This window comes from Mustela lutreola, chromosome 7, assembly GCF_030435805.1.
Source record: "Mustela lutreola isolate mMusLut2 chromosome 7, mMusLut2.pri, whole genome shotgun sequence".
Classification (NCBI taxonomy): domain Eukaryota; kingdom Metazoa; phylum Chordata; class Mammalia; order Carnivora; family Mustelidae; genus Mustela; species Mustela lutreola.
The window spans coordinates 148,471,411-148,496,187 of NC_081296.1; the positions used below are offsets into that span (position 1 = coordinate 148,471,411).

The 24,777-nt window shown below is 52.3% G+C and overlaps 2 protein-coding genes across 10 annotated transcripts in view; one reads left to right on the forward strand and one right to left on the reverse strand.

Moving 5' to 3' along the window:
* WARS1 (tryptophanyl-tRNA synthetase 1) overlaps positions 1-16,152 on the reverse strand; it is a 29,214-nt gene extending 13,062 nt beyond the window's left edge. The window contains exons 1-4 of one of the 4 annotated variants that reach the window (XM_059183122.1): positions 16,018-16,152; positions 9,633-9,810; positions 3,731-3,944; positions 1,781-1,889 (exon numbers count right to left, since the gene is read on the reverse strand). In XM_059183122.1, coding sequence (XP_059039105.1) covers positions 1,781-1,889; positions 3,731-3,944; positions 9,633-9,746 — 437 coding nt within the window. In that variant the 5' untranslated portion in view covers positions 9,747-9,810; positions 16,018-16,152. Of the gene's footprint in view, positions 1-1,780; positions 1,890-3,730; positions 3,945-9,632; positions 9,811-10,051; positions 10,208-15,155; positions 15,368-16,017 lie in introns of those variants that run through there. The other 3 variants (XM_059183121.1, XM_059183124.1, XM_059183123.1) reach the window with 3 other exon arrangements.
* WDR25 (WD repeat domain 25) overlaps positions 16,153-24,777 on the forward strand; it is a 144,723-nt gene continuing 136,098 nt past the window's right edge. The window contains exons 1-3 of one of the 6 annotated variants that reach the window (XM_059183120.1): positions 16,175-16,250; positions 17,107-17,275; positions 19,309-20,144. In XM_059183120.1, the coding sequence (XP_059039103.1) occupies positions 19,347-20,144 (798 nt within the window). In that variant the 5' untranslated portion in view covers positions 16,175-16,250; positions 17,107-17,275; positions 19,309-19,346. Of the gene's footprint in view, positions 16,251-16,286; positions 17,276-17,439; positions 17,621-19,308; positions 20,145-24,777 lie in introns of those variants that run through there. The other 5 variants (XM_059183114.1, XM_059183116.1, XM_059183118.1 and 2 more) reach the window with 5 other exon arrangements.

Below are 24,777 nucleotides of genomic sequence, written 5' to 3' on the forward strand. Positions count from 1 at the left end.
ACAATCCTTATCAGAACCCCCAGCCTGGAGACTCCAGAGTCCCAGACTGGGAGACTGCGAGTTCCACACACTCCTGACTCAGGGACAAGAGTGAGGAAGACCTCTTCGGAGTGTGGAGAGGCAGGCCCTAGCAGGAAATCTCCTCTGGGCTTCCTCAGCCAGGCTGGGGCCAAGTGTCTTCAGCTGGGAGTCGTTCTGGATTCATCTGCTCTTCCCTAGGACTGGGGCCCAGGCAATGCACATGAAGGGTTTCCTTGTTGGGCATCAGAATCACTGGTCACGTTACATCTACCCGGGTCCTACCTTCAGAGATTCCGATTCAGGGGGTCTGGGGTGATGCCTGGGGATCTGTATTTTTAAAGAGCTCCCTCAGCGATCGCCAAGTTTGCCAGGGTGTGAGACCACCGCTCTAGGGTGTAAATGTTCTTTCTCAACAACGTGTCCCAAAATAAAAGAGGACCTTTCTGGGGTTTCTAAAAAGTGACTCCTCCTCACATCCCTCACCAAGGGTTAACAGTGCTCCTGGGATGATGGTTTGTGTGTGTGTGCGCCTTTTTTTTTTTTTTTTTTTTAAACTTCCAGGCACCAGTCATACACTGCTTTTAAATAAGGAAAGAATTTAAAAAACTTAATTTTGGAAGAAAAAAGAGTCCTTCTCTGGTTTTTACAATTAACCAAATCTAACTTTTATGGGTTTATAGGAGAGAAGAAACCCAAAATTGAAAATAGCCCACATGTCCAGCAACCGGTGAATGGATAAACAAAAAAACGGGGTGTACCTATTCAGCAGGTCTTCAGCACCTCCTTCTTATACCCACTCGTCAGGTATGAGGGAGGGAAGTACGAACACCTGATGCCACAAGGCAGAACCTTGAAAACATGAGGGTTGCCAGTGGTTGTGGCGCAAGGAGAGGGGGTTGGAGGAGCGACTGCTCCTGGGGACGGGGTTTCTTCCTGGGGTGGTGAGAATGTTCTGGAATTAACAAGTGGTGGTGACTATTGCATGACCTTATGAATATACTAAAGGCTACTTTAAAAACGTGAATTGCATACTTTAAAAACGTGAACTAAATCTTAATGAAGGTAAAAAGCTGTGACTGTATTTCGTCCAGAAAGAGGGCTGAGCAGGGTCTGGAGTTTTCTGCACATGGAACCCGAAGTGTTCTGGCAGGCTGCCGCATTCCGTCCTGTGTGTGCTCTCCCGTAACCAAACATGCAGAGCAAGGAGAACAGAACAACCTGGCCATGGACCATAAAATGGGCTAACTGGTGGGGTGGGTGAGGCAGGAACACTTCCAGAACCTGCCCACTTTCTGATAATTATCTGCACAGAATTTACAGTCTCGGGTAGGGATAGTCTCTTCCATGTACACTGTGCTAGTTTCTCTTTTGGTAACAGGGTTTAGGAGCAGGCCCGGACAATAGCAGGAAGGGGCATAGAACTTCAGGAAGCTACTGCTTATCTCGTGGGAAATGCTGAACTTGGATATACTAATCTCTTTTGTCTTTATGACATTTTATGATTTAGAGCACATAATCTGGAATAATCTCATCTGTGGTGTATGTGACCTCCAACTGTGAAGGGAGCAGTTGATAAATGAATGAAGTAAGGGCCCAAGGGTGAAGGGACAGGGCATAGACCCGGAGCCAGTTTTGGGCAGAAGGTGGACCCTAGTCTACAGATGGTGGCTACCACTGTCCCCACAGGAGCAGGTGGCTTGAGGGAAGACCCTCCTGATCACATCTGTAATTTGAAGGAGAGGAGGGCAGAAGCCCCGACCTGTGTGAGAAGAAGATGCCTCTGCGCAGGAAGCGGTGTGGTTTCTGGCCCGTGGCTCGCTCTATCCGGTTTACCAGCTCCTTGTCAATTTTACTGCTTCCGAACCGAACTGGAAAAAGAAAATTGGAACAAAGGAGATATAGCTATGTTAGGTGGTGTGAGGTCTGGCGATCCCATATTACTGAAGGGGAAAAACTAGTGTATTGTGTACAATCTTGATGAACCCAGGCTCTTTAGGTTTTCTGCTCCTAGTCCCTTCTCTCAACCCAAAGTCAAATGACCTTCACTGTAGTAAGGAGCGTTAAGATCACAACCAGACAAACAGGAAACAAATTACAGAATAAAACGCTGTTTTCTGGGTGCCTGAGTGGCTCAGCCGGTTAAAGTTTCTGCCTTCGGCTCAGGTCATGATCTCAGGGTCCTGGGATTGAGCCCCGCATTGGGCTCTCCTGCTCAGCAGGGAGCCTGCTTCCTCCTCTCTCTGCCTGCCTCTGCCTACTTGTGATCTCTCTCTGTCAAATAAATAAATAAATAAATACATACATACAATACAATCTTTAAAACAGCAACAACAAAAAACCCCGTTTTCCCTGGGATTGGATTTTGATGGGAAACATACCCAGAATTCAGTCCGGCTAGCAACTTTTCACACTTCCCCTCCCCCAGTTGCTTATGAAGATATAATCTGTTGACACTGACACTGTATTTTAGTATCCTTTAATTGTTGTACTGAATTACGTCTTCAAACGGATTTTCCCTCATTGACTGTCTATACTTAAATTATGGAAAATGGCTTTTGACTTTGATAAAAACATGTCGGCAATGTTTCCTCACTGGTGATTACCAGTGATCTCAGAGTTAGGACTCCCCTGAGCAGAAAGCCCCGTGAGGAGGTGCTTGCCAGTGGCCACCTGCCCTGTGAGGAGTCACCCTTCTCAAGGTAACTTCCAGTTTTTCAGCTCTACAATTGGTATCACCGGAAGAGAGACTCTGACTTAGGTAATTCATTCCTGACTTTTTTTTTTTTTTTTAAAAGATTTTATTTATTTATTTGACAGACAGAGATCACAAGCAGGCAGAGAGGCAGGCAGAGAGAGAGGAGGAAGCAGGCTCCCTGCTGAGCAGAGAGCCCGATGTGGGGCTCGATCCAGGACTCTGGGATCATGACCTGAGCCGAAGGCAGAAACTTTAACCGGCTGAGCCACTCAGGCACCCAGAAAACAGCGTTTTATTCTGTAATTTGTTTCCTGTTTGTCTGGTTGTGATCTTAACGCTCCTTACTACAGTGAAGGTCATTTGACTTAACCCACTGAGCCACCCAGGCGCCCCCATTCCTGACTTTAATCATTAAGTGAGAGGTGATCTATCTATTTATTTATTTATTCATTTAAAAATAAATAAAGAAGATTTAATTAATTAATTTAAAAAATTTTTATTTTTTATTTTCTTACTTATTTGAAAGAGATCATAAGTAGGCAGAGAGGCAGGCAGAAAGAGAGAGGAGGAAGCAGGCTCTCTGCTGCGCAGAGAGAGCCCGATGCGGGGCCCGATCCCAGGACCCTGAGATCATCATGACCTGAGCCGAAGGCAGAGGCTTTAACCCACTGAGCCACCCAGGCGCCCCGTGAGAGGTGATTTAAATGACTGCAAAGATGCCATTCTAATAGACCTTTCCCTCAAGTTCTAAATCACTCAAAAAAAAAAAAAGGAAAAACCTTCTACTAAGCTCTCTACTATGCATGGTTATTCTGAACTAAGTTTTACATTGTTATTTCAGTTGAAAAGAATCTTTTGGGAATGGACTGCATGACCAAAAAATTTTAGGATCTATTTTTTTCTTGGCATTGAAGCTTGACTGAGCTTATAATTCAAAATTAAAAACAAAAACACACCAGTGGGATCAACTCGAGGGAATCACTTGTATAAGCTGGGGCTTCTCCCAGGACCTACCAATGAGCTTGTCATAGTCAATGCCCTTGGCGCTGCTCGTCTGGACTGTCCACGGGTCCACAAAATCCTCCTCAGCTTCTGCGGATCCCAGGCCACTATCGCTCTCAGGTGCTGAGTTCTCTGGAGGGCAGTCGGCCTTGTAGTCCTCCCCCACCGCCGCTTTGTAGCTCATTTTCAATGATAACAACATCTTCACTGCAGAATCGATTTCCTCCTGGACAAAGGAAACGAGGATGAAGGCCAGTAATACACCAGAGCGAACGTTCTGCCGAAGGGGACTACTGTCACAGGGCAGGCACCGCGTAAATGCCCTCACACGTGTTCCCTCCTTAGCCTCACAGCACCCCTCGGAGGCAGGCACCATCGTCCCTGTGCTGTTCCAGCTGGAGACGCTGAGACTCAGCGAGGTGAAGGAGCTTGCCGGTGGACACACAGCAAGTCATGGTCTGAAATGTCTCTCATTTTTGTGCTGTTTTAGCGCTGCGGATCAGTACCGCAAATGCTATGGGACAAACAGACACGGCACACACTGTTCTTTATGACACACTGAATATACTCAAGATTTCTCAAATGCCACCGATGCCAGAGAATGTGTGTGACAAGCTCCCTGGACTGAGTATAAGGAATTCTACATCGGATCTTGTTTTTATGTTTTACAGCTGAGAGGAGTATTTGTGGAGGCTTAAATAATGCCACTGAGGACAGTACCGCAACTCTAGACATCAGGGAAACAGAAAAAGGCAAGGAAAAACACAGGCTTTCAAGTCCTAAATTAAGGAGGGATGCAGTGAGAAACAGTTGTATTACTGTATTTTGGAGTCTTATCAAGCTGTCCAGAGTGTTTGCACACTGAGTGTTTAAAAATAAGCATAAGAAAAACAAATGTAAAATTATATCCTTGGGTACTCTGGAAATCTGGTAGAGACCTCCTGCTCCAGAAGCCCACACGAGCCACCCACGAAGGCCGGCCCCTGGAAGAGGAGGCCTAATTAGGCAGATTAGTCATGTTGTGCCCCAAAACTCTGCTCCTGTAACTGGCCTTGCTGGATTAGATCACAAACAAAGAATATACACAGGCCAATTTGCTTGGCAAAGGAAGTACAAACATTCCCATTCAGAGTGTACACATCCTGTTCTATGAAGCCGACTTCCTAAGTGGAGAGACATATCACTGAACTCCATTCAGAGGAAACTGCTGCGTGAGGTATGGCCCCAAGCCACAGAGAACTATTGCCGTGGGGCACTTCTGCAGGCACAGATTTGTGTTTTAAACTCTGAAACAACCAGGAATTTGTTATTACAATGAATTAGAATTGTGGACTTCGTAACATATCTCCTAGAAGAGATAGGATATCTGCCCAGGTGGGTTAGGTATGTTTTACTCACCTCATTTCTGCAGTGCCTAAGCTCAGTGCAACAAAATAAATGTTTAGCAAGCATGATTTATTGAATTATCCATGGGAAGAATTACCCTGCTCTGAAGGACACTTTAGTCAATACCCTTTTATCACTGGCTGTGTTGACATTGCATACTCTATCTGGTCTAACTCTGTTTGCAACTAGGAAGCTCTCTGAAAGTCAAACACCAGTGTCCCTGCTCAAGAACTGTTCGTAGTCTAGAATGGGATTTAAATGGACAGGCAAGTTTGTGATGACGTGGATGGAATTAGAGGGTATTATGCTAAGTGAAATAAGTCCATCAGAGAAAGACAATTATCATATGATCTCCCTGATATGAGGAAGTTGAGAGGCAACATGGGGGTCTTGGGGGGGTAGGAAAGGAATAAATGAAACAAGATGGGATGGGGAGGGAGACAAACCGTAAGAGACTCTTAATCTCACACAAAAAACCGAGGGTTGGGGGTGGGGTGGGGAGGGGAGAGGGTGGCTGGGTTATGGACACTGGGGAGGGTATGTGCTATGGTGAGTGCGGTGAAGTGTGTAAACCTGGCGACTCACAGACTGTCCCCCGGGGTTAATAATACATTATATGTTAACTAAAAAATAAAAAATCACAATAAATAAATAAATAAATAAATAAATGGTCAGGCAAGCTTGCCTTTCTATTTCTTGTTCTCAATTTAACATGGACCAGAACACGGAAGCACAATTTAAAAGCTGATGTCCTGGGCGCCTGGGTGGCTCAGTGGGTTAAGCCGCTGCCTTCGGCTCAGGTCATGATCTCAGGGTCCTGGGATCGAGTCCCGCATCGGGCTCTCTGCTCAGCAGGGAGCCTGCTTCCCTCTCTCTCTCTCTGCCTGCCTCTCCATCTACTTGTGATTTCTCTGTCAAATAAATAAATAAAATCTTTAAAAAAAAAAAAAAAAAAAAATTAAAAAAAAAAAAAAAATAAAAGCTGATGTCCTGGGGGGAGAAAAAAACAAAAGAAGACTATGTACAACCTGATTTTATCTAAAGTTCCAACAAAGGGAGAACTATCTATGGTGGAGGCCTAGGGTAGAGAATGGAGGCAGTGACTGAAGGGGCCTGAGGATGGCTTCTGGGTTCTGCTATCTTGTTTCCTGATCTGGACGCTGGTTACAAGTATGGTTATTTTGTGAAACTTCAGTAAGCTGATTATGAGCTCTGTACGTTTCTGAATAAATGGTGCACTTCAATTTAAAAAGCTTACCTTGGGCGTCTGGGTGGCTCAGTTGGTTAAGCATCTGCCTTCAGCTCAGATCATGATCCCAGGGTCCTGGGACTAAGTCCCACATCAGGTTCCCTGCTTAGCAGGGAGACTGTTTCTCCTTCTACCTCTCCTGCTTGTTATCTCTGCCCAGCCACTGGACCTCTCTCAAAAAAATAAAATCTTAAAAAAAAAGTTTATGTAAACTAAAAGGACAAGAAAACAGACCCTGCTGTCTTGACCTCTGTGATCCAGCATCATTTCTTGAGTTCTGCCTAAAGTGCTCATGCCCTTGGCCACTGTCTCCCCCCAGAGCCCCTAGATTCTGACCTATGCCCTCAGGAGACACCTTGCTATTTAGTAAGCTGTTACTGAAGTTGGGGATCTTTGCCCTTAGTATACGGAGCAGAAGAGAATGTCGAGGGCCACGGTCAAGACACATGGCAGAGACTGCTGGAGAAAGAGCCCACGGTGCCCTCACCGCATTGGTGTTCCCAAAGTGCTCTAGTATTTTGCATAAAGTGAATTTCTAAAATAGCAGGTGCTCCTGTTGTAACACCTTCCAGGATCAATTTTAGTATATGTGCTGCCGAAGCGAGCACCACCTTCCAGGATCAAATTTACTTGTGAATTTTCATCATTTAAGTCTGACTTCATCGTGCAACCTCTGATCTCTCTTGTTGAGAGTCAGTGGACTGCACATATCAAAGAACATACTTGGAAGAGTAAACTGAACTGTGTTAAACCGAACTGTGTTAAGTACTGCTTGTTTAACAATGATTATAACTGCAGGTCACTAAGAACTGCTAGCTAAGAACTTATTAAATGTTACTCAAACTTAATGTTACATCAACACATATACCACTGCCAAGTTTCCAAATATGGATTTAAAGAGCAAACGGTTAACATGTGGGTCCTTTATATATTTCAGATTTTTTTTTTTTTTAAAGATTTTATTTATTCATTTGACAAACAGAGATCACAAGAAGGCGGAGAGGCAGGCAGAGATAGAGGGGGAAGCAGGTTCCCCTCTGAGTAGAGAGCCCAATGCAGGGCTTGATCCCAGGACCCTGAGATCATGACCTGAGCCAAAGGCAGAGGCTTTTAACCCACTGAACTGCCCAGGCACCCCTATTTATTTTGGATTTTAAAAAAATAACTTAGTCTCACCCACTGAGTCCTCCCTGGAGGATTCTTCCTGTCATTAGCTAACCCTTTCCCTGGGACATCACTTTCAGTGGTATTTATCTCTTTTAATGTGTGATGGCTTATTTGGGGTCCAAAGAATCAAAGTAAACTGCCAGAGTGGGTGGGAGATGGTTGGCCCCCATCTGGGGAGGACCCCCAGGGCGGGGGCTTCTGAAAAGGACACACAGGGGTTGGAAGTGACGGACGAGGAAGTAGTGGAAGAAGCTGAGTGACCGAAGAGCGGAGGCAGAGCAGAATGAAAGGCAGTGCTCATGTGCATTAAAGACACAGATGGCACGGATCACACTTCTGAAAGGTCCTGCAGCAACAGCAGAGACCTTTCAGAAAAGCACAACCCCATGAGGACAAAGGCAACAAAAAGAGGACCCCAGCAACAAGATTTTGGAAGCCACAGAGTTGCTGGACCGGGAACAACAAATGTGAGGATGTTGTAGAAACACTGGAATTACGCTGCTGGGGGATCTGGGACCGGGGCATCTGGGGAAGTGAGGGTGAACACCGGCTATGAATTAGGAGCACAGGTAGAAAGTCCTTTTAAGAAGCAGCTGCTTGGCTCTCCACCTCCCACCCCAAGCCAGAGGTCCTATGCTGGAGAGGTCAAGTTACAAGTGTCTAGACTGGGGGTGTTCTGTACAGCAGGGGCAGGGGCAATGCACCGTGAGCAGGGAGGGTGGAGGAGGGCCACACAGCCCAGCTCCTCTGTCCCGCAGAGAACATCAGGAAAACCATCATCAAGAGCTCAGAGATAAAAGGATACTTATTGTACCTAGGAAATGATAATGGGGTGCAACGAGGAAAGAACATCCAGAAAGCAATGAGCTCACGGAAGTTAAAAATGACAGGATACATGAAAAAGAGTTTACTTTAAAAAAAAAAATGGCAACATAAGAGGTTGAGGAAATATATTTGAAAGAAGAAAACAAAATGGAAAGCACAAGTCAAAACATAAAAGCAGAGGACCAGTTTCTGGGGGAAAAAAGTCCATAAATAAGGAAAGAGAAGAGAAGAATCAGAAACAGAATTTCTCAGAATAAGGGTCAGAAGTTTCTAGTTAGAAAGGATGTACTCATCCCAAGAAATTTCAGAATACTGGAACAACAAGACCTTCCTGCAAATTTCCAGAGAAAACCCAAGGGAACGGAATCTGGTTTCTCACAGCGACCCTGGGAGCTCGGTGAAGACAGATCCCTGGCTTCCGAATTCTGTGAGAAAATCCCCTCTGCCCTAGAATTCCATACCCACTCTTGCTTATCAATCAGACACTACATAAAGATACTTTCAGACATGCAAGATCCCCCCACATTATTTTTTTCAGAGACCATTGGAGGACTTGCTCTATCAAGAGAGTACATACACAAAGGAGTGCCGCACAGGATCGGAAACAGCGACCCAACAGGGAGGTGAGGGAAGGGCCCACGGGGGCAGTGTGGACGGAGAGAGGCAGCAGTCCATCTGAGGCGGAGGAGTCCTGAGAGAGACCTTCTGGAGGTAAGCTGCAGGCTGGCTCACGTGAGCACCTCAGGAGACTCACCTAACTGAAGGGGGCCCGGAGAGCTACACCCATTGCACACAGAAACATGGAACCACCAGGAATGGAGATAAACAGCAACTCCGGGGCAGGAAAGGAAAAACACTCAAACTCAATTCAATGGGGTCAGCTGTCAGTAGCATGGATGCTGTCAGAAGAGCGTCCATGTTGACGCGGGGACATGCACGGGACACCAGAGGGATGGGGAGTGCTGACAGAAGTGTTAACTCCTCCTTTTCTACAGTTAAAGCCCCAAACTTGAATATCAACAAGGAGCAACATAAAAGTGTAATTCTGAGAATCAGCAGAAAGGACTGAAAAGTTCGTTTCTGGGAACAGGCAGGGTGGATGACGGCTGGATTTCAGGGGCTTTTCTTTAGACCACATGTATCAATAAAGGAGGAAATGAATTTAAAGTTAGAGCCAAAATACCTCAGTTACTGAGGGAACAGAGTCTTGGGAACAGTCTGTTCCGGGTAACATGACCCCAGACTTGGCCCAGATGCACAGGCAGAGAATCCGAAAAAACCACATACCTTTGACGCCTTTCCCGCTTTGAGGGACCTCACGAGCTCCCCCTGGGCAGCTATTCTGTTGAACAGTTCCAGCGGGGAGGCACACCCCTGCTCACCGTTGGGCACGGCGGCCATCTCCGGGACCTAGGTTGGCAGCTGGCTAAGAGGCTGGAAGAGCTGCTCCGTGGTCCAGACAAAACTGTGGGGAAGGGGGGACAAGGGTGTGGGAGGGAGGGAGAGACTGGTTAACGAGCTGCTGGAGTTTTACCTTTCCTGCGTCTACCCAGTCCTTCGTCTTTCCACAAACGCTGGAGTTATGATAAAGGACACGGATCAAATAACATTAGTAAAAGTGTAAGCAGAAGCGCGGGGCCATGAAAAAGGAGGAGAGAGGATGAACAGGCGCCAGCGATGAGGACTGCAGGAGCTGCGGGACTCACCGGCTGCGGGACTCCTCTGACCAGGACCAAGTGTGCTTCACCCAATGCCAAGCACCCAGGAAAGACTCGAGTTCGGACACGGAGCAAGTACTGAAGTGCTTTGACAAACCCAAGTTCATCCGAGCCAGAAACTTTTGGCGGAACTGCAATTTACTCTTTATCTTAATTGTATTGGGGATGAGTTCCACGCCCTTGCATCCAGAGCCAACAGGTGACTGAGCAAATGGCTTCTTTTGCAGGCCAGCTGCTCTGTTCTCAGATTCAGCAAGGTCTGGGGTCAAGGACAGTCTTATCTAGGATGAGGGAAGGGCCTTATCTGTTCTGGGCTCCAAATGAGGAAAAGGATGTACAGCTTGTCCATTCTACACGCTGTCTCACTTCACAGCAGCCCTCTGAAAAAGGCATATCTGCACCTTTTATTAGTCATAACTTTTAACCTTGAAAAAGGTGGGACAAGAGGGCAGGCCACCTGATGCTGCCTTGGTGCAGAGACTGGCCAAATCATTCCCTTTTGGGTCAGTCACTTCCCCTTTCTGAGGGTCAGCTTCCTCATCGAGAGTGGCACAGTCAGGAACCTTTTCAGCTACCTCAAGGGCTGCTGTGAAAAGAAAGGAGGAAAAACTAGAAGGTACCATGCTGTAAACTGTAAAGCAAGATAGAGATCCATTATGAGTATTATCTGTTAGGGCTCCAGGGCTTGGCTGAACCCTAGCTCCATTTACAACTTGCTGCTTGGCTCCGAATGAGGCAAGGACAGTGACAATGGGCCGGGCCAGGGCAGCCAACTGCCAGCACCTCCGCACCTGCTATCTTTCCGAACACCGTATACACATCCATTCCCTGAAGGCTCATAGCAATCCTGTGAGAGAGATGCTCTTTCCATTTCACAGATGAGCACACCGAGGCACAGAGAGGTTACGAACATCCCCGATACCACGCGAATGGAAGGGATGGGCAGCTACAACTCACTCTCCAGGTTATTTAACTGTAAGGAGTCTCAGCCTCTCAACTGTAAAGTGGGGCCAGCGGTAACACTACCTGCAGGATTGCTGTGTGGATGGTGTGATGGTGCAGGTAAATAGCCAGCCCAGCATGGCCCTCACCCGGCAGGAGAGGTGCAATATGTGACTGCTTTGTGTCCTTAATTATTTGAATTTTTTTCTATGAACTTTACGAACCAAAACCCCAGACCTGAGGGGTCATTTTTCTTTCTTTCTTTTAAGTTAAACCTAGCCCCAGTGTGGTGCTTGAACTTGTAACTCCAAGCTCAAGAGTCACATGCGCCACCAACTGAGTCAGCGAGGCACCCTTAGAGTAATTTATTTTTATTATTTTGTTAAATGTTTAAGAAGGATGTAAATTTTAACTAGGCTAATCTTTATATAAATCAACTGATAGCCTAATATCGAAACCAGGATGAGACAGTAACCAGTTTCTTTTCCCTCCTGGCTGAGAATCACCTCGTTTCTGAGAAAAGGGAAGCTGGGTGCCCTAACTACCTCAGAGAGCACAGCCTGGAGTCAGGAGGCCTGCAAGAAGGAATGCAGAAACTCTGAGGAGCGCTGGAGAGGAGAAACACGCAGGCCCGTATCAAATTACAATCAAAGGGATGAGAATTCCTGCTAGCCACACCTGATCAAACATCATGTCCAGTTCCTTTACACACGATCCCAGATTCGTCCCGCCTTCACAGTTGGATGGCTTGGTATATGCTCTGCGCTAGCAGATGAGAGGTGATGGCTCAGGGAAGTCAGAAGAGCCCCCTGGGATCCCAGCGCCAAAGGAGCTAAGCCAAGATCTGACCCCCAAGCCCCACTACGCCATGTGTTCCCTTAGCATTTCAGTGGCTCCCCCTGCTTGGAACGGGACAGTTTCCTGTCTCTGCCTGTGCACTGCAGGTGATCTCACTAATTCAGGCATCAGCTCTTCTCTGCGGCCTTTCCTGGCTCTGGCAGCCAAGCTGATCGCTCCACCGTCACTGATCCCCAATACTCTGGTAGGAACTCGATGCCAGCACTTGCATGGCATCGAGTTATTCATGTCTTCTCCACCGGACAGTGAGAGCAAGCTCTGGATTTTTTACTCTTTTGTGTGCTTCTAATGCCTGGCACACAGCACTTTATCAAAACACACTTAGAGAATTAATCGATCTCACAAGTCACCCAGTTCAATATTCTCCCTAAAGCTCATGTCCTCTCATGTTATCTTCACAAGTGCTTGTTCCAATTTAAGGTAGATTTCCCCCGCATGGACCTGACCCAGCCTCATTTTTAGCATCTTGCCACTGTGCGGACCCTGCTAGGATTTGGGAAGGGCCAGGCTGATGGCATGGCGCCTTCTCCAGGTCTCACACCCTAAGACTAGTTTCTTCAGCCTCTGCCAACGTCCAGCTTCCATCCTCGTCGCTCTCTTTGGAATTCCCTTGGCTTTATCCCTCTCCTTCCTGAAGTGTGGTATCTGGCATGGAACGCAACGGGTGACAGCAGGTAAGGTTCTGAAGTCTGAGGAGGACCAGAAGCATTAGCTTTAAAAATTCCTAAAGAAAAAAATTAAAAAACAAAAACAAAAACAAAAAAAACCCAAACAAAAAAAACAAATAATAAACAAACAACTTTCCATTAAAAAAAAAAAAAAATTCCTAAAGAAAGTACCAGGTAGAATCACTGGGTGCGCCCTGGACAGATAATCTCCCCCTGCTACGGAGCAGGTAAGAGGAGCAGCTACATGAATGGGACCTGCACCCAGGGTCCATGTTAATAGGGAAAAATATGTTTTCTCACAGCAGAATTCTGTTTGAGAAGCACATATGAGCTAAATCTGATGAGGGAACAGCAGATAAGGTCTGCTAGCTCTCATGATCATAAGGTAAACACTGCGTGGGAACCACCCACATGATAAATCTTTTGTGCGTGTATGTATGTGTGCCTGATGCAACCTCTTGAAAGACAGGAAAACCGGCGCCTCTGGGTGGCTCAGTCATTAAGTGTCTGCCTTTGGCTCAGATCATGATCCTGGGGTCCTGGGGTCGAGCCCCAGGTCCGCCTCCCTGCTCAGTGGGTGGCCTGCTTCTTCCTCTCCCACTCCCCCTCCTTCTGTTACCTCTCTCGATCTATCTCTGTCAAACAAATAAATAAAATCTTAAAAAAAAGAGAAGACTTTATTTATTTGACAGAGACACAGCGAGAAAGGGAACACAAGCAGTGGGAGTGGGAGAGGGAGAAGCAGGTCCCCCGCTGAGCAGGGAACCTGATGTGGAGCTTGATCCCAGGACTCCGGGATCATGACCTGAGCCGAAGGCAAACACCTAACAACTAAGCCACCCAGGTGTCCCAATAAATAAAATCTTTTTTTTTAAAAGAGAAGGAAAGAGAACAGAGTCTCTTAGTTCACATGCCCATCCATCTGCCCCCGTTTCAGGTGTCCACTCTCCTTTTTCTCACCATCTAGTCAACACGCTCCTTTACTTCTTTGATAACTTTTGGAATGAAATTTAACTTGAGGTTTTTTTTTTAATATTTTATTTATTTATCTGTCAGTGAGAGATCACAAGTAGGCAGAGAGGTGGGCAGAGAGAGAGAGAGAGGAAGGGAAGCAGGCTACCGGCTGAGCAGAGAGCTCGATGTGGGGCTCGATCCCAGGACCCTGAGATCATGACCTGAACCGAAGGCAGTGGCTTAACCCACTGAGCCACCCAGGCGCCCCTTAACTTGAGGTTTTTAACCCGGAGTTCAGCATGTCTGAAATCACATGGACAGTCTGCATACACACTAGTATGTGCCTGGCTCTAAGTAGAATATCCAGGTTACTTTTTCAGAGGGGTCCGAGGTGCCAAAATTCTATGCACTACTGTCTTAGTGTTTACTGCGTAAAGTGCAAATAGAGCTTTGAATCTGTTCGGAGAGTTGTTTTACCTACTTAACAAAGAGTAAAATCTAAAACGAAGAAACAAAGGTATAATCTGTGGAGTTATCTACCATGTGCTCTGAAATAAGTATTGGTCATTAGAGTAAAGCCTCACAGTCCCTGGCAGATCCTAGGGCACCTTTAAAGAGAAAGCTAAAAAGCTTTTTAAAGTTAATTCTTGGGCGCCTGGGTGGCTCAGTTGGTTAAGTGACTGCCTTTGGCTCAGGTCATGATCCTGGAGTCCTGGGATCGAGTCCTGCATCAGGCTCCGTGCTCAGCAAGGAGTCTGCGTCTCTCTCTGACCCTTCCCCTTCTCATGCTCTCTCTGTCTCTCCCATTCTCTGAAATAAATAATTTCAATAAAAAAATTATCAATTCCTCTTTTTAAAGATCTGGAGTCTTGTGCTCATTTTGAAAGGTTCCCTCGTTCTGGAGGAATGACAGGTACTTGGAAGACACTGGGTGGATTCGGGACAGGGAGTAAAAGGAGACTCACAGAACTGTTCCACAGAACATGACCGTGGCCCGGACCATCCCGGAATCATCTCACCAGCAGGACACACTGATCTACGATTCGGGGAGAGGGGGCATAAACCTAGCCAATTCTCGAGCCGCCGGGAAGCGCATCGTTGCCGGATGCCTGGGATGCCACCGGGAGGGGCCACCCTCCTTCCCACCCAGGCCCCAGACTGTGCATGTCCGCGGCTCCGGACCACGGCGTCCCCAGGGGACGAGGAAACGACTCGTGTCCAGCGAGGCGTCCGCTGACGCTCTGAAGCTCGGGACAGGCCACGTTCCTTTCCTTTGTCCGACACTGGGACGAGAGGTCGCCTCCCCCTTCCAGTAATAAACACACGCCACCGTCAACCGCGGCGAAGCCGGGCCCCAGGCAGCGCTGTGCGTGGCGCCCGCAGAGCTCACGCCGAGGGTGCTGCGCGGGAGGGGGCCTCGGCCGCGGAAACCCTGCGCGGGCGCCAACCCCGAGACGCGGCCAGGGGAACGCCGACGCGCACAGGCCGCTGCTCACCGGTCCCTCGGCTCCCGGCCGGCCGCGCGTCACCCGGCCTCGGTCGGCCGGAGGACGTGCGGGGCACGACAGCCCGATCGTCGGGGGCACGCGCCCTCGCCCCCACGCCGAGGTCTCCAGCGCGCTGGGGCCGGCGCCGAGGGGCCGCAGCCGGGCGACGCGGGCGATACGTACCCAGGACCGGGGAGGCGCGGCGGGCGGAGGCGGCCACGGGTCCCGCGAGGCGGAGGAGCGGCGGCGCCTGCCCCGAGCGGCCGGCGCTCTTCCTTTATAGTCTCCCCCGGAGCTTTCGGTTTCCTTCTCAGAAAAGGGTCATTTCTCCGGTTCACCGCACCCTACACGGAGGGACTTCGCACAAACCGCTCCGTTTCCCAGAAACGCTTAGGATCCGGGACCAGCCTCCTCGGCGGGGCGGTCCCAGCAGGGGCGGCGGGGGGGCGCGAGGAGACCGAGGCCCGAGCGGGGCGTTGCATCAGCCGCCCCAGCCCCGGACGGGCCTCCGAGTGACCTGCCCACCCCGGGCCCGCCCCCAGCCTCCGCATTCGAGCGGCCGCGGGAGGGCGACCGGGCACGGCCGCGGCCGGCCCCGCAGCCGCCCCCGCCGCAGCCGACCCCGAGCTCCGGGTGGCGCGGCCGCAGCTCTCGGCCCCAGCGGGGGCGTCCTCCCGGGGCGGCGCCGCGGCCGAGGGCCGTCCCCTCTCGGAGGGGACCGAGGGCGACGCTGCAGGCACAGCCCCCAGCACGGGGCACGCACCCGTTCAGCGTGGGGAGCTCTCGCCTCGGGGCAGGGCAAGAGGGAGGAGGCGAGCGGGGGTCGGGGCCGGCGAGGGTCGGGGCCGGCGGGGACGCGGGCGCTCGCAGGGAGGGGGCGAGGGGCGCCGTGGCAGCCTCCGCGCCCCTCGTGGCGCCGGACCCCGGTGGGCAGCGAGCCGGGCTCCGAGGAGGACGCTCCGGGCCCTCGCCTGCAGGCGGCGGCGGCAGAGCCGGGTCATGCGGCGCCGCCCCGAACCCCCGCGCCCCTCATCCCCTCACTTACCGGCCCAGCCCGGCCCTTCAGTGCAGCCGGCTCAGCCACGGGCGGCCGCCTGGGCGTCCGTGGAAACCCCGTCCGGCCGGAACAACTTCCGGCCAGGCTGACCCATCATTGGCTGTTCGCGTGGGGGCGGGGCGGAGGCCGCGGATGATTGGCTGGAGGCTCCGGAACTAGCGGAACGCACCTTGGCTGCGGAGCGCAGGCCGGACGGCCTCCCGCAGGACCGAGCGCTTCCGGTGCGTGTGGTGAGCGGCGGGCCCGTGGGCGGGAGGGGGCTGGGACCGGGCGGCGGGGGCGGCCCGAGCGCTCCGCGCCCCTCAGGGAGGGCCTATCAGTGTCCGTGGCCGGTCCTTCTTCACCACTGCCCTTCCGGACGCTCCGAGCTCCGGGCCCTGCCTACCTCCACTCTTGACAGCTCGGCTAACTTCTATTCATCCTTCAAAACCCGTGCCCGGTCGCCCCTTGGCCGCCTCCGCAGCCTGGCCTGCGGCGCAGGGTCGGCGCAGCGTGTTGACCCCCGGTGCCGGCCAGACCCCCGCGGGGCTGGGCGCGGCGCAGGCGGTCGGGCCGCGTTAGCCGAGCGAGCCTGTCCGGTCCTTTCCGTCTGTGCCCGCCGCCCGGGCCGCGACTCCCCAGCGCTGGCGGCCGCGGGCCACGCCGTGGGCGGGAGGTCCTGCCCTCCTGCGGCCGCCGGCGGCTCGCGGCGCCGCTGCCCCGCCCGGGGGCCCTGTGCCCGGCGCCCCGGCCTCCCCCTCGTGCTCGGGTCCCCGCCCCCAGCACGAAACATGTCCGTCTCGGTCCCGTTTGCTTAGCAAGCCGGAGGGCCGCGAGCCCTGCCCGCGGAGCTTGCGAGGTGCCCAGTGGCGCCGGCTCTCGGCCGGGCCGCTCTTTTCCTCGAGTCCCCTTCGGCCTCCTCGCCGGCCCGTTGCGCTGGCTCTGTTGGGTCCTTCCCCGGGGCTTCTCGAAGCCGCCTCTGCCCCCTGGCCGCCTCCTGAGCTTTGCTCCGCCTCCCCTGGCGGCTCAGGTCCCCGGGGGCGGGCACCCCCAAGCCCACCGCCGCTCTGCTCTGCTCTGCTTTGCTTCTCTCCCTAGGACGTCTGGCCGCCTGACACCCGGTGTTTCCCCGAGCGCGGCCTGTCTGTCCCGGTGGGCCTGTGCGCCCAGGCCGCCGCTGACCTCGGGCCGGCCGCCGCTGACCTCGGGCCGGCCGCCGCTGACCTCGGGCCGGCCGCGGCGTTCCTGGTGCCCGCGGCGGGGCGGGGTGAGTAGCCGGCCAGTGCTGGACCCCCAAGTGCGCACGGAGCGGGCCGAGTCGGCCGCCTTCGCACCCACCTCCTGCTCTCCTTCAGTCCTTCAGTCCTGCTGCTCTCTGTTTTGCCATAGACCCCCCCCCCCCCGTTTAAAAAAATTATTTTATTTATTTAGAGAGAGAGAAAAAGAGAGCTTGCACGAGAGGACGGGAGGGTCTCAAGCAGACTCCGTCCGGAGCGCAGAGCCCGACACGACCCTCGATGTTGCAACCCTGAGATCAGGACCTGAGCGGAAATCGCGTCGGATGCTTAACTGACTGAGCCACCCAGGCGCCCCACTGTGGACCTCTTTTTAGGTTCTGGCCCCCAGCCCCTGGCCCCTCTGGAGTCAGCCGCTGCGGACAGCTAGGTGGGGGGGAGCCTGGTGCGTTCCCTGTGACCCAGAGGAGTGGCATGCTCTGGGCAGTGGGGCTATGTACAGGGGTGGAGGCAAATGAGATGTCTGGGCAGCACCAGGCTACGTAACAGAGAACAGAAATGCCATGTTGTTTGCGGAGCACGGTCTGCGAGTTTATAATTAGTCCTTTACAGAAGTTTGGTTCAGACGATGGCATTGGTGCTGGGATTTCTGGAGGAGGTTGGATGGTGACCTAGTGTGTCGGGCAGTGGAGGGTTCAGGCCGTGGGGGAGAGGGGTGGATGGGGCGAAGTGGCCGGGCTTGCTGCGGTTGTGAGACCCACTACCCAGGGGAAGAGCTGGGTGATAGGCAGGCCGAGTGCCTCAACAAGGGACCCAGGGGGAGTTTCTGGCGGTGCCTGGGACCCCACATGTGGGAGGAGGGGCTCCGTGGTACACTAAGGTCGGGCATGGAGTAGGTGGTCAGGACGTGTTTGGGCATCTCAGAACCTGGCGCGGGGCTGTTGGTGCTGCTCCGCCGCGCCCTCTGCTGTCCGGGATGTGCTGGGCCTGCTTGTTTTCCTCCTGACGGTGCTTCCTCCTAAAAGCACAGAATTGAACTCGTCCAGACTGAAGCACTTCTTTCCAGAAACTAGTTGGCAGCAGTTTATCGTGTGTGATGGTTCAGAATTTCAGGAAGAATTTTTTAGAAAGGGGCAGTTCAGTGCTGGGTGAGTGTGTGTTTGGAGTGAAACTGGCAGATTTGGACCTTACCTTTAGAATTGGGGGACTGGTGCCTCGAACGCCAAGGTCTCCCAATGCCAGCCCCGCTGGCTCATGGTTGAGATGGGATATCTAGGCAGGGGGTAATGGAGGCACTGGAGCCCCAGGTGGGGCGGTGACATGCTTTTCCCATTTGGTGGGTTCTGGACATCTTTCCATTTTAGTATTTTGAGACCTACCCTCAAAGGCCCAAAGTCACCTTCCAAAAGGCATCTTTTTTTTTTTTTTTTAAAAAGATTTTATTTATTTATTTGACAGAGTTCACAAGTAGTCGGAGAGGCAGGCAGAGAGAGAGAGAGGGAAGCAGGCTCCCCGCTGAGCAGAGAGCCCGATGCGGGACTCGATCCCAGGACCCTGAGATCATGACCTGAGCCGAAGGCAGCGGCTTAACCCACTGAGCCACCCAGGCGCCCCCCAAAAATTAAATCTTCTAATTATGGTTGGTGGATAGAAAAACCTTCATTTTAAATTTTTATTTATTTTATTTTCCTTTTTTTAAAAAAAGATTTTGTTTATTTATTTCACAGCCAGAGACACAAGTAGGCAAAGAGGCAGGCAGATAGAGAGGGAAGCAGGCTCCCTGCTGAGCAGAGAGCCCAATGTGGGGCTCGATCCCAGGACCTTAAGACCATGACCTGAGCCGAAGGCAGAGGCTTTAACCCAATGAGCCACCCAGGTGCCCCAAAAGTCCTCATTTTTATGTTTATAATTATGTAAGTTTACATAATTATGTTTAATTATATAAATATGTTTATTCTTAAATCCAGTCGTGGATTTGCTAGGGGGCATGTTTTCTTTTAATTACATGTGGTGGTAAATATTCTTTCATGCATGTATTCTGACACTTAACTTTGTTTGGTCTCAGGTAGTTTGTCCTCAAAGGACAGCAGAAAACTGTCTTCAATGGCTTCCTTGGTGGCTTATGATGACTCGGAGTCAGAGGCTGAGACTGAGCCCGTGGGAAGTTTTAATGTCTCTGGCCAGAAGAAAGACAGCTCTGATGGGCTCCAACCTCCTGGGCAGGATTTTGCATCCAAAGCCCCGGAAGGGACAGCACTGCCTGCAAAGCATGGTTCTTGTGAAGACCCAGCTGGCCATCGTCTCCCACTGGTTCGGCTCTGGAGAAGTGACCCAGGATCTTGTCCCAGCCAGCGGTTACAGTGGCCCAGGACGGAGCCTGATGTCACCATCCCTGCAGATAAGCCTCCTCGATCTTCCCTGTGGACCAGCCACACTCCAGCTGGCCATGTGCCCCTGGCAGCTGCCCGTTTTAGGCCGGTGAAACTCTCCTGGGGGACTTACAGCTCCCCTGAACCATCCTTTTGTGCCCAAACCAAATCTGAAACCCCAGGTAAAAATGGTAGCTCTCTTCAGAGGACCAGGTGTGAGGACTGTATTGTGCCCTACACCCCAAAAAGACTACGGCAGTCACAGGCGTTAAGCACAGAAACTGGCAAGAGTAAAGATGTTGCAGCCCAGGGTCCGTCTGCAGGGCGTGCCCCTGCTCCTCTCTGTGTGGCCCCCAGAGTGTCTGAGTTTATTCAGCCGTATTTGGACAGTCAGTATAAAGAAACCACGATTCCCAGGAAAGTGCTCTTCCACCTGAGAAGCCACAGGGGCCCCGTCAACAGCATTCAGTGGTGTCCAGTCTTTGCTAAGAGTCACATGCTTCTCTCGGCTTCCATGGATAAAACCTTCAAGGTAAGGCTTGAGTGATACCGCCTTTTTTCAGGGACTCTTAGAAGTAAACTGCTGGGGTGTTTTGTTCCTCGCCGCAGTGAGGCAGGGGAGCTGAGCATCTCTGGGAATCCTGCAATTCTCTCTGTCGTATTCAGGAGCGGGTTCTCAGTGCCCACTCTGGACTCTCGGTCCCTTCTGTGCCCTCTATGCTGATGCTGCCTTGCTTAGGCCACCACAGAATGCTAGTCCTTAGTCCTCGTGGGGACACTGAGGACATGCAGACACACTGGCGCCCTGGGGGATGAGGTTGTTGAGTGAGGGCAGTCAGAGAGGGGAGGAAAGCAGGCTCAGAGCAAGTCCTGGGCCCCTGGTGAGCCGCATGGAGTGTTGAGCATGCCAGTTATGTGCTGGGCTCTGTGTTGGACGCCAGGGGAGCAGAAGTAGACAGATCGGTCCCTGGCTTCGGGGCATGTGGTTATGTAGGGCCATGGACAAGTAGAGAGGCCTTCACAGCCCTGGGCTCAGGAGTGTGAGGACCAGACTCCAACTGGGACACAAGTGCTCCGTGAACCCACTGGGAGGGACAGCAGCCCAGTCTGGGAGGGCTTGGTGAATGCTTCTAGGAGCAGGGGAAGGTTCACTTGGTGGAGGGGGTGAGACGGGGCAGAAGGATGTTCTTGGCCATAAAAGTCTTGGGGGCCTGGGGCGCCTGGGTGGCTCAGTGGGTTAAGCCACTGCCTTCGGCTCAGGTCATGATCTCAGGGTCCTGGGATCGAGTCCCACATCGGGCTTTCTGCTCAGCAAGGCTCCTGTTTCCCTCTCTCTTTGCCTGCCTCTCTGCCTACTTGTGATCTCTGTCTGTCAAATAAAGAAATAAAATCTTAAAAAAAAAAAAGTCTTGGGGGACTATTGGCTGGAGGGGTGGGGTGTGCAGGGAAGGGCCCAAGGCTGCGGAAGTCGGTAGGGGCCAGACCGGGAATGGCTACGGATGCCCTGCCGAGGACTTGCGGTTTATACAGAAACTCTTTTGTCGTTGTTGCTTATTTGTTTTGAAAGCTACTGAGGTTGTGCAGACTTGCAGTAGGCCGGCCGCACATGCGCAGGGATGGAACGGAGCACGTGTGTCGCAGCTCCTGTAAGCTGTCCCCAGCCCCTCTGAGCTATGCTCTGTCCTCCTCACCCTCCGCAGCACCTGGCGGCTCACCTGTATGTGGTACGTGCCAAGTAAATGAGAGCTGGACCAGAGCTTCGCGGAAAGAAAATGGCTTTGGAGTAGAAGGGACGTGGCTTCAGATCCAGCTTTGTTGTGCAGCGGCTGGTCAGCTAGCCCCCTGCGAGTCTGGTGTCTCATCTGTAAAGGCCATAATCTTTCCTGCATCATGGGGTCATGTGAGAAAAACGCTCTCAAAACCCTGGCACAGAGCTAGGGACCCCACGGGTGCGCGGTAAATGCCAGCTTCCTCTAACTCTGTTCCTCAGAGTTCTAGAACCGTCCTGTCCAGGACATCGTATTTGAAAGTTTTTATTTTATATATACATACACATACACACACACACACACACACACATGTTTTTTTTTAAAAGATTTTATTTATTTGTTTGACAGAGAGAGATCATAAGTAGGCAAAGAGTCAGGCAGAGAGAGAAGGGGAAGCAGGCTCCCTGCTGAGCAGAGAGCCCAATGGGGGGCTCGATCCCAGGACCCTAAGACCATGACCTGAACCGAAGGCAGAGCTTTAACCCACTGAGCCACCCAGGCGTTCTGATGGGTGTTTTTTTTTTTTTTTTTTTTTTAAAGATTTATTTATTTATTTAACAGAGAGAGATCACAAGTAGGCAGAGAGGCAGGCAGAGAGAGAGAGGAGGAAGCAGGCTCCCTGCTGAGGAGAGAGCCCGATGCGGGACTCGATCCCAGGACCCTGAGATCATGACCTGAGCCGAAGGCAGCGGCTTAACCCACTGAGCCACCCAGGCGCCCCATGATGGGTGTTGTTTTTAAGCAGCCAATTTGAGTCCTGAATCCACTAGTCTGTGTTCTCTTCTGGCAAAGTGAATAGAGTTGTGCAGGGACAGTGCTATGTCCTGCCTTTAGTCTGGAGCCTGGGGATCTTACACCCCGGGCTTCAGTGCTGTTCCTGTGGGGGGAAGAGGTCCAGGTCCACTCAGGAGGCTTCTGGTGTTCCTGGTGTGCATGGTAACGTGCTTGGTTCAATCCCGCAGTGCTGGGGCTTCTCAGCGCTCCTTCCCGAGTCTGCGCCGTGGAGGGCCGAGAGGAGACTTGGCCCTTTGGTCAGGAGCACATCTGGAGGGTTTCTGGTGGGCCCACGTAGGGTCTGTGTAGTGCCAGGCCGTGTCTGGCTGGCCCTGGAGGTGGGCTGCAGTTAGCATGATCAGGGCCTCGTGGTCTGGCTCCATCCCCAGCAGCTTTGTGACTATGGCAAGACACTTAACCTCTCACGTTCTGTTTCCTCCCCGGATAGAACAAACTCACGAGACCGGTGGTTGGCCCTTCTGAGGTGGGACCAAAGCCCAGGTGTGTGTGTCCGAAGCACCCAGTCTAAGGCCAGGCATGGGTTTTTGTGGACGGTAGTGTGGTTACAGGTGGGCTGCCTGAGGGGCACGGGCAGCTTCTTTCTAGAGTCTGCAGGGAGGGGGCTGTCCGGCAGATGCCTGCAGCACAGGCTGGAGGAGGAGGCAGCCTCGCCTGGGGGTGTGGAAGGACAGGCTGGGTGGCTGTGGGCAGAGATGGGTGGAGGGGCGTAGGGCAGCAGGTACGCCCTCGTGTGTGCCTGCCACCTGCCTGCTGTCTGCGGGGTCTTGTTCCTGATGGCGAGGGGCAGGCTTGGAGCCCTGTGAGGACTGGTTTGCACCCAGCATCAGTGAGGTGCTCTCTGGGCCCTGCTTGCCTCACTTGCCCGCCAAGTTTAGGTTTCCCCTAGGCAGAGGCGTCCCCGCTGTAGTATCGTTTTTTAAACAGAGCGTGTCTGAGTGAAGCCGTGTTTGGGTGTTGTGTGTGTTCATTCGTGTGGTGGGTGTTTGTGGAGTAGATGAGTGTGCTAGGTGCTATGCATTGGGGATGCGTGGATGTCCCCAGGGAGGGGACCCTGGATCAGCCAACCAGCTGTGACACCTTGTGACCAGAAGGGGGCGCAGTTGGCCCAGCTTTGGAAGCTGCTCAGGCGCTCCGTGGCGCTACTGCGTAGGAAAGCTTTGCCTGCGGTGATGCACTCAGACTGGGTCCTGGGCTGTTGGCTGTGGAACTGCCCTCAGTGGGGCCCGGTGCAGCTACTGTGCCCGCCCTTCCCGAGGAGGTGGTGTGTGCGCTGCAGGTGATGTGGCCACTGGCCTCTTGCTCAGCCCGGCAGGCTCCGGGGAGCCCTGTCCACTGCCCTGTCTGGCAAGGGTGGCATTGGAGGTGGTCCAGGGACAGGGCGTGGCTGCCTTCATGGCTGCTGGGGTCAGTGCCTCCTGACCTCCTTCTTCCTTTGGGATCCTGAAAAAGCAGGGCTTTAATAAGCCATACATACAAATGGTGGACCAGGATCCTCACTGCTTTCAGATATTTGACAGCTGGGACGCTCGAGAGGCTCCGTCAGTTAAGCGTTTGCCTTTGGCTGAGGTCATGATCCCAGGGTCCTGGGATCAAGTTCCACACTGAGCTCCCTGCTCAGCCAGGGGCCTGCTTCTCCCTCTGCCTGCCATTCCCCCTGCTTGTGCTCTCTCACTCTGACAAATAAATAAAATAAATCTTGAAGATATGTGACAGTTTCCAGTGACAGAATTGCTTGGCAAATTGATTTTGAGCACCTTTTCAGTGTGAAGAATGTGTGACGGGCCGGAGGAGCGGGGATGGGAAAACCGATGGGACTAGGTGGGAGCAGGGCTGGGAACCAGGGAGGGAGGTCCTGGCTGAGGCCTCGGTTTTGCTGGGACCTCAGCTTCATGGATAGCCCGGTGTGCAGCCCGCAGCTCCAGGCAGGATGGTGTTTCTCCCCTTCCCTGGGGTCGTGGGGGAGGGGAGGCACTGCAGATCTTGGGGGCCTGTGAGGTGGATGGGGGGAGTGGGAGGCATGTGGATGCTGAGTCTGGAGTGAGTATGGGGCTATGGGCGCCGGCAGGAGCCCTGGCTCCCTGTAGCCCAGTCCTGGATGGAGAGCAGACAGTGTAGTGGGGGAAGAGCTAGAAAAGGTGGATATGACAGGGTGCCCCCCAACTCTGTGCTCCCTTCCTAAGGTGCCTTTCCTCTTGTCTTTTGGTTGAAGCCTGCCAGAGTGACTTCTTGAGCCCCACTGCATCAGGAAGGAGGGAAAAGCCTGGGGGCTGGGGTCACAGCACTTTGTTTGAATCCTTCCTCTGTGGCTGACTGGCTGTGTGACCTCGGGCAAGTTACTTCTCCGAATCTCAGTGTGTGTGGTCGGTGGAGATGACCGTGCCTGCTTTGCTGGTTTTTTGTGGAGAAGAAACAGTGTTGGATGTGATCTCTGGTGTGGTCCTTGGCGCATAGTAGGCACCTGCTGTGTGTGTATGGTTTTGCTCTCCCCAAGAATCTTCTCCCTTCCTTACCTCGAAGTGGCATCTCGTTCTGCCTGTGTAGCCATGAACCGTATCTGTGACACCTTGTAGATTTTGAGCTTCTTGAACATGGAAACTGTGC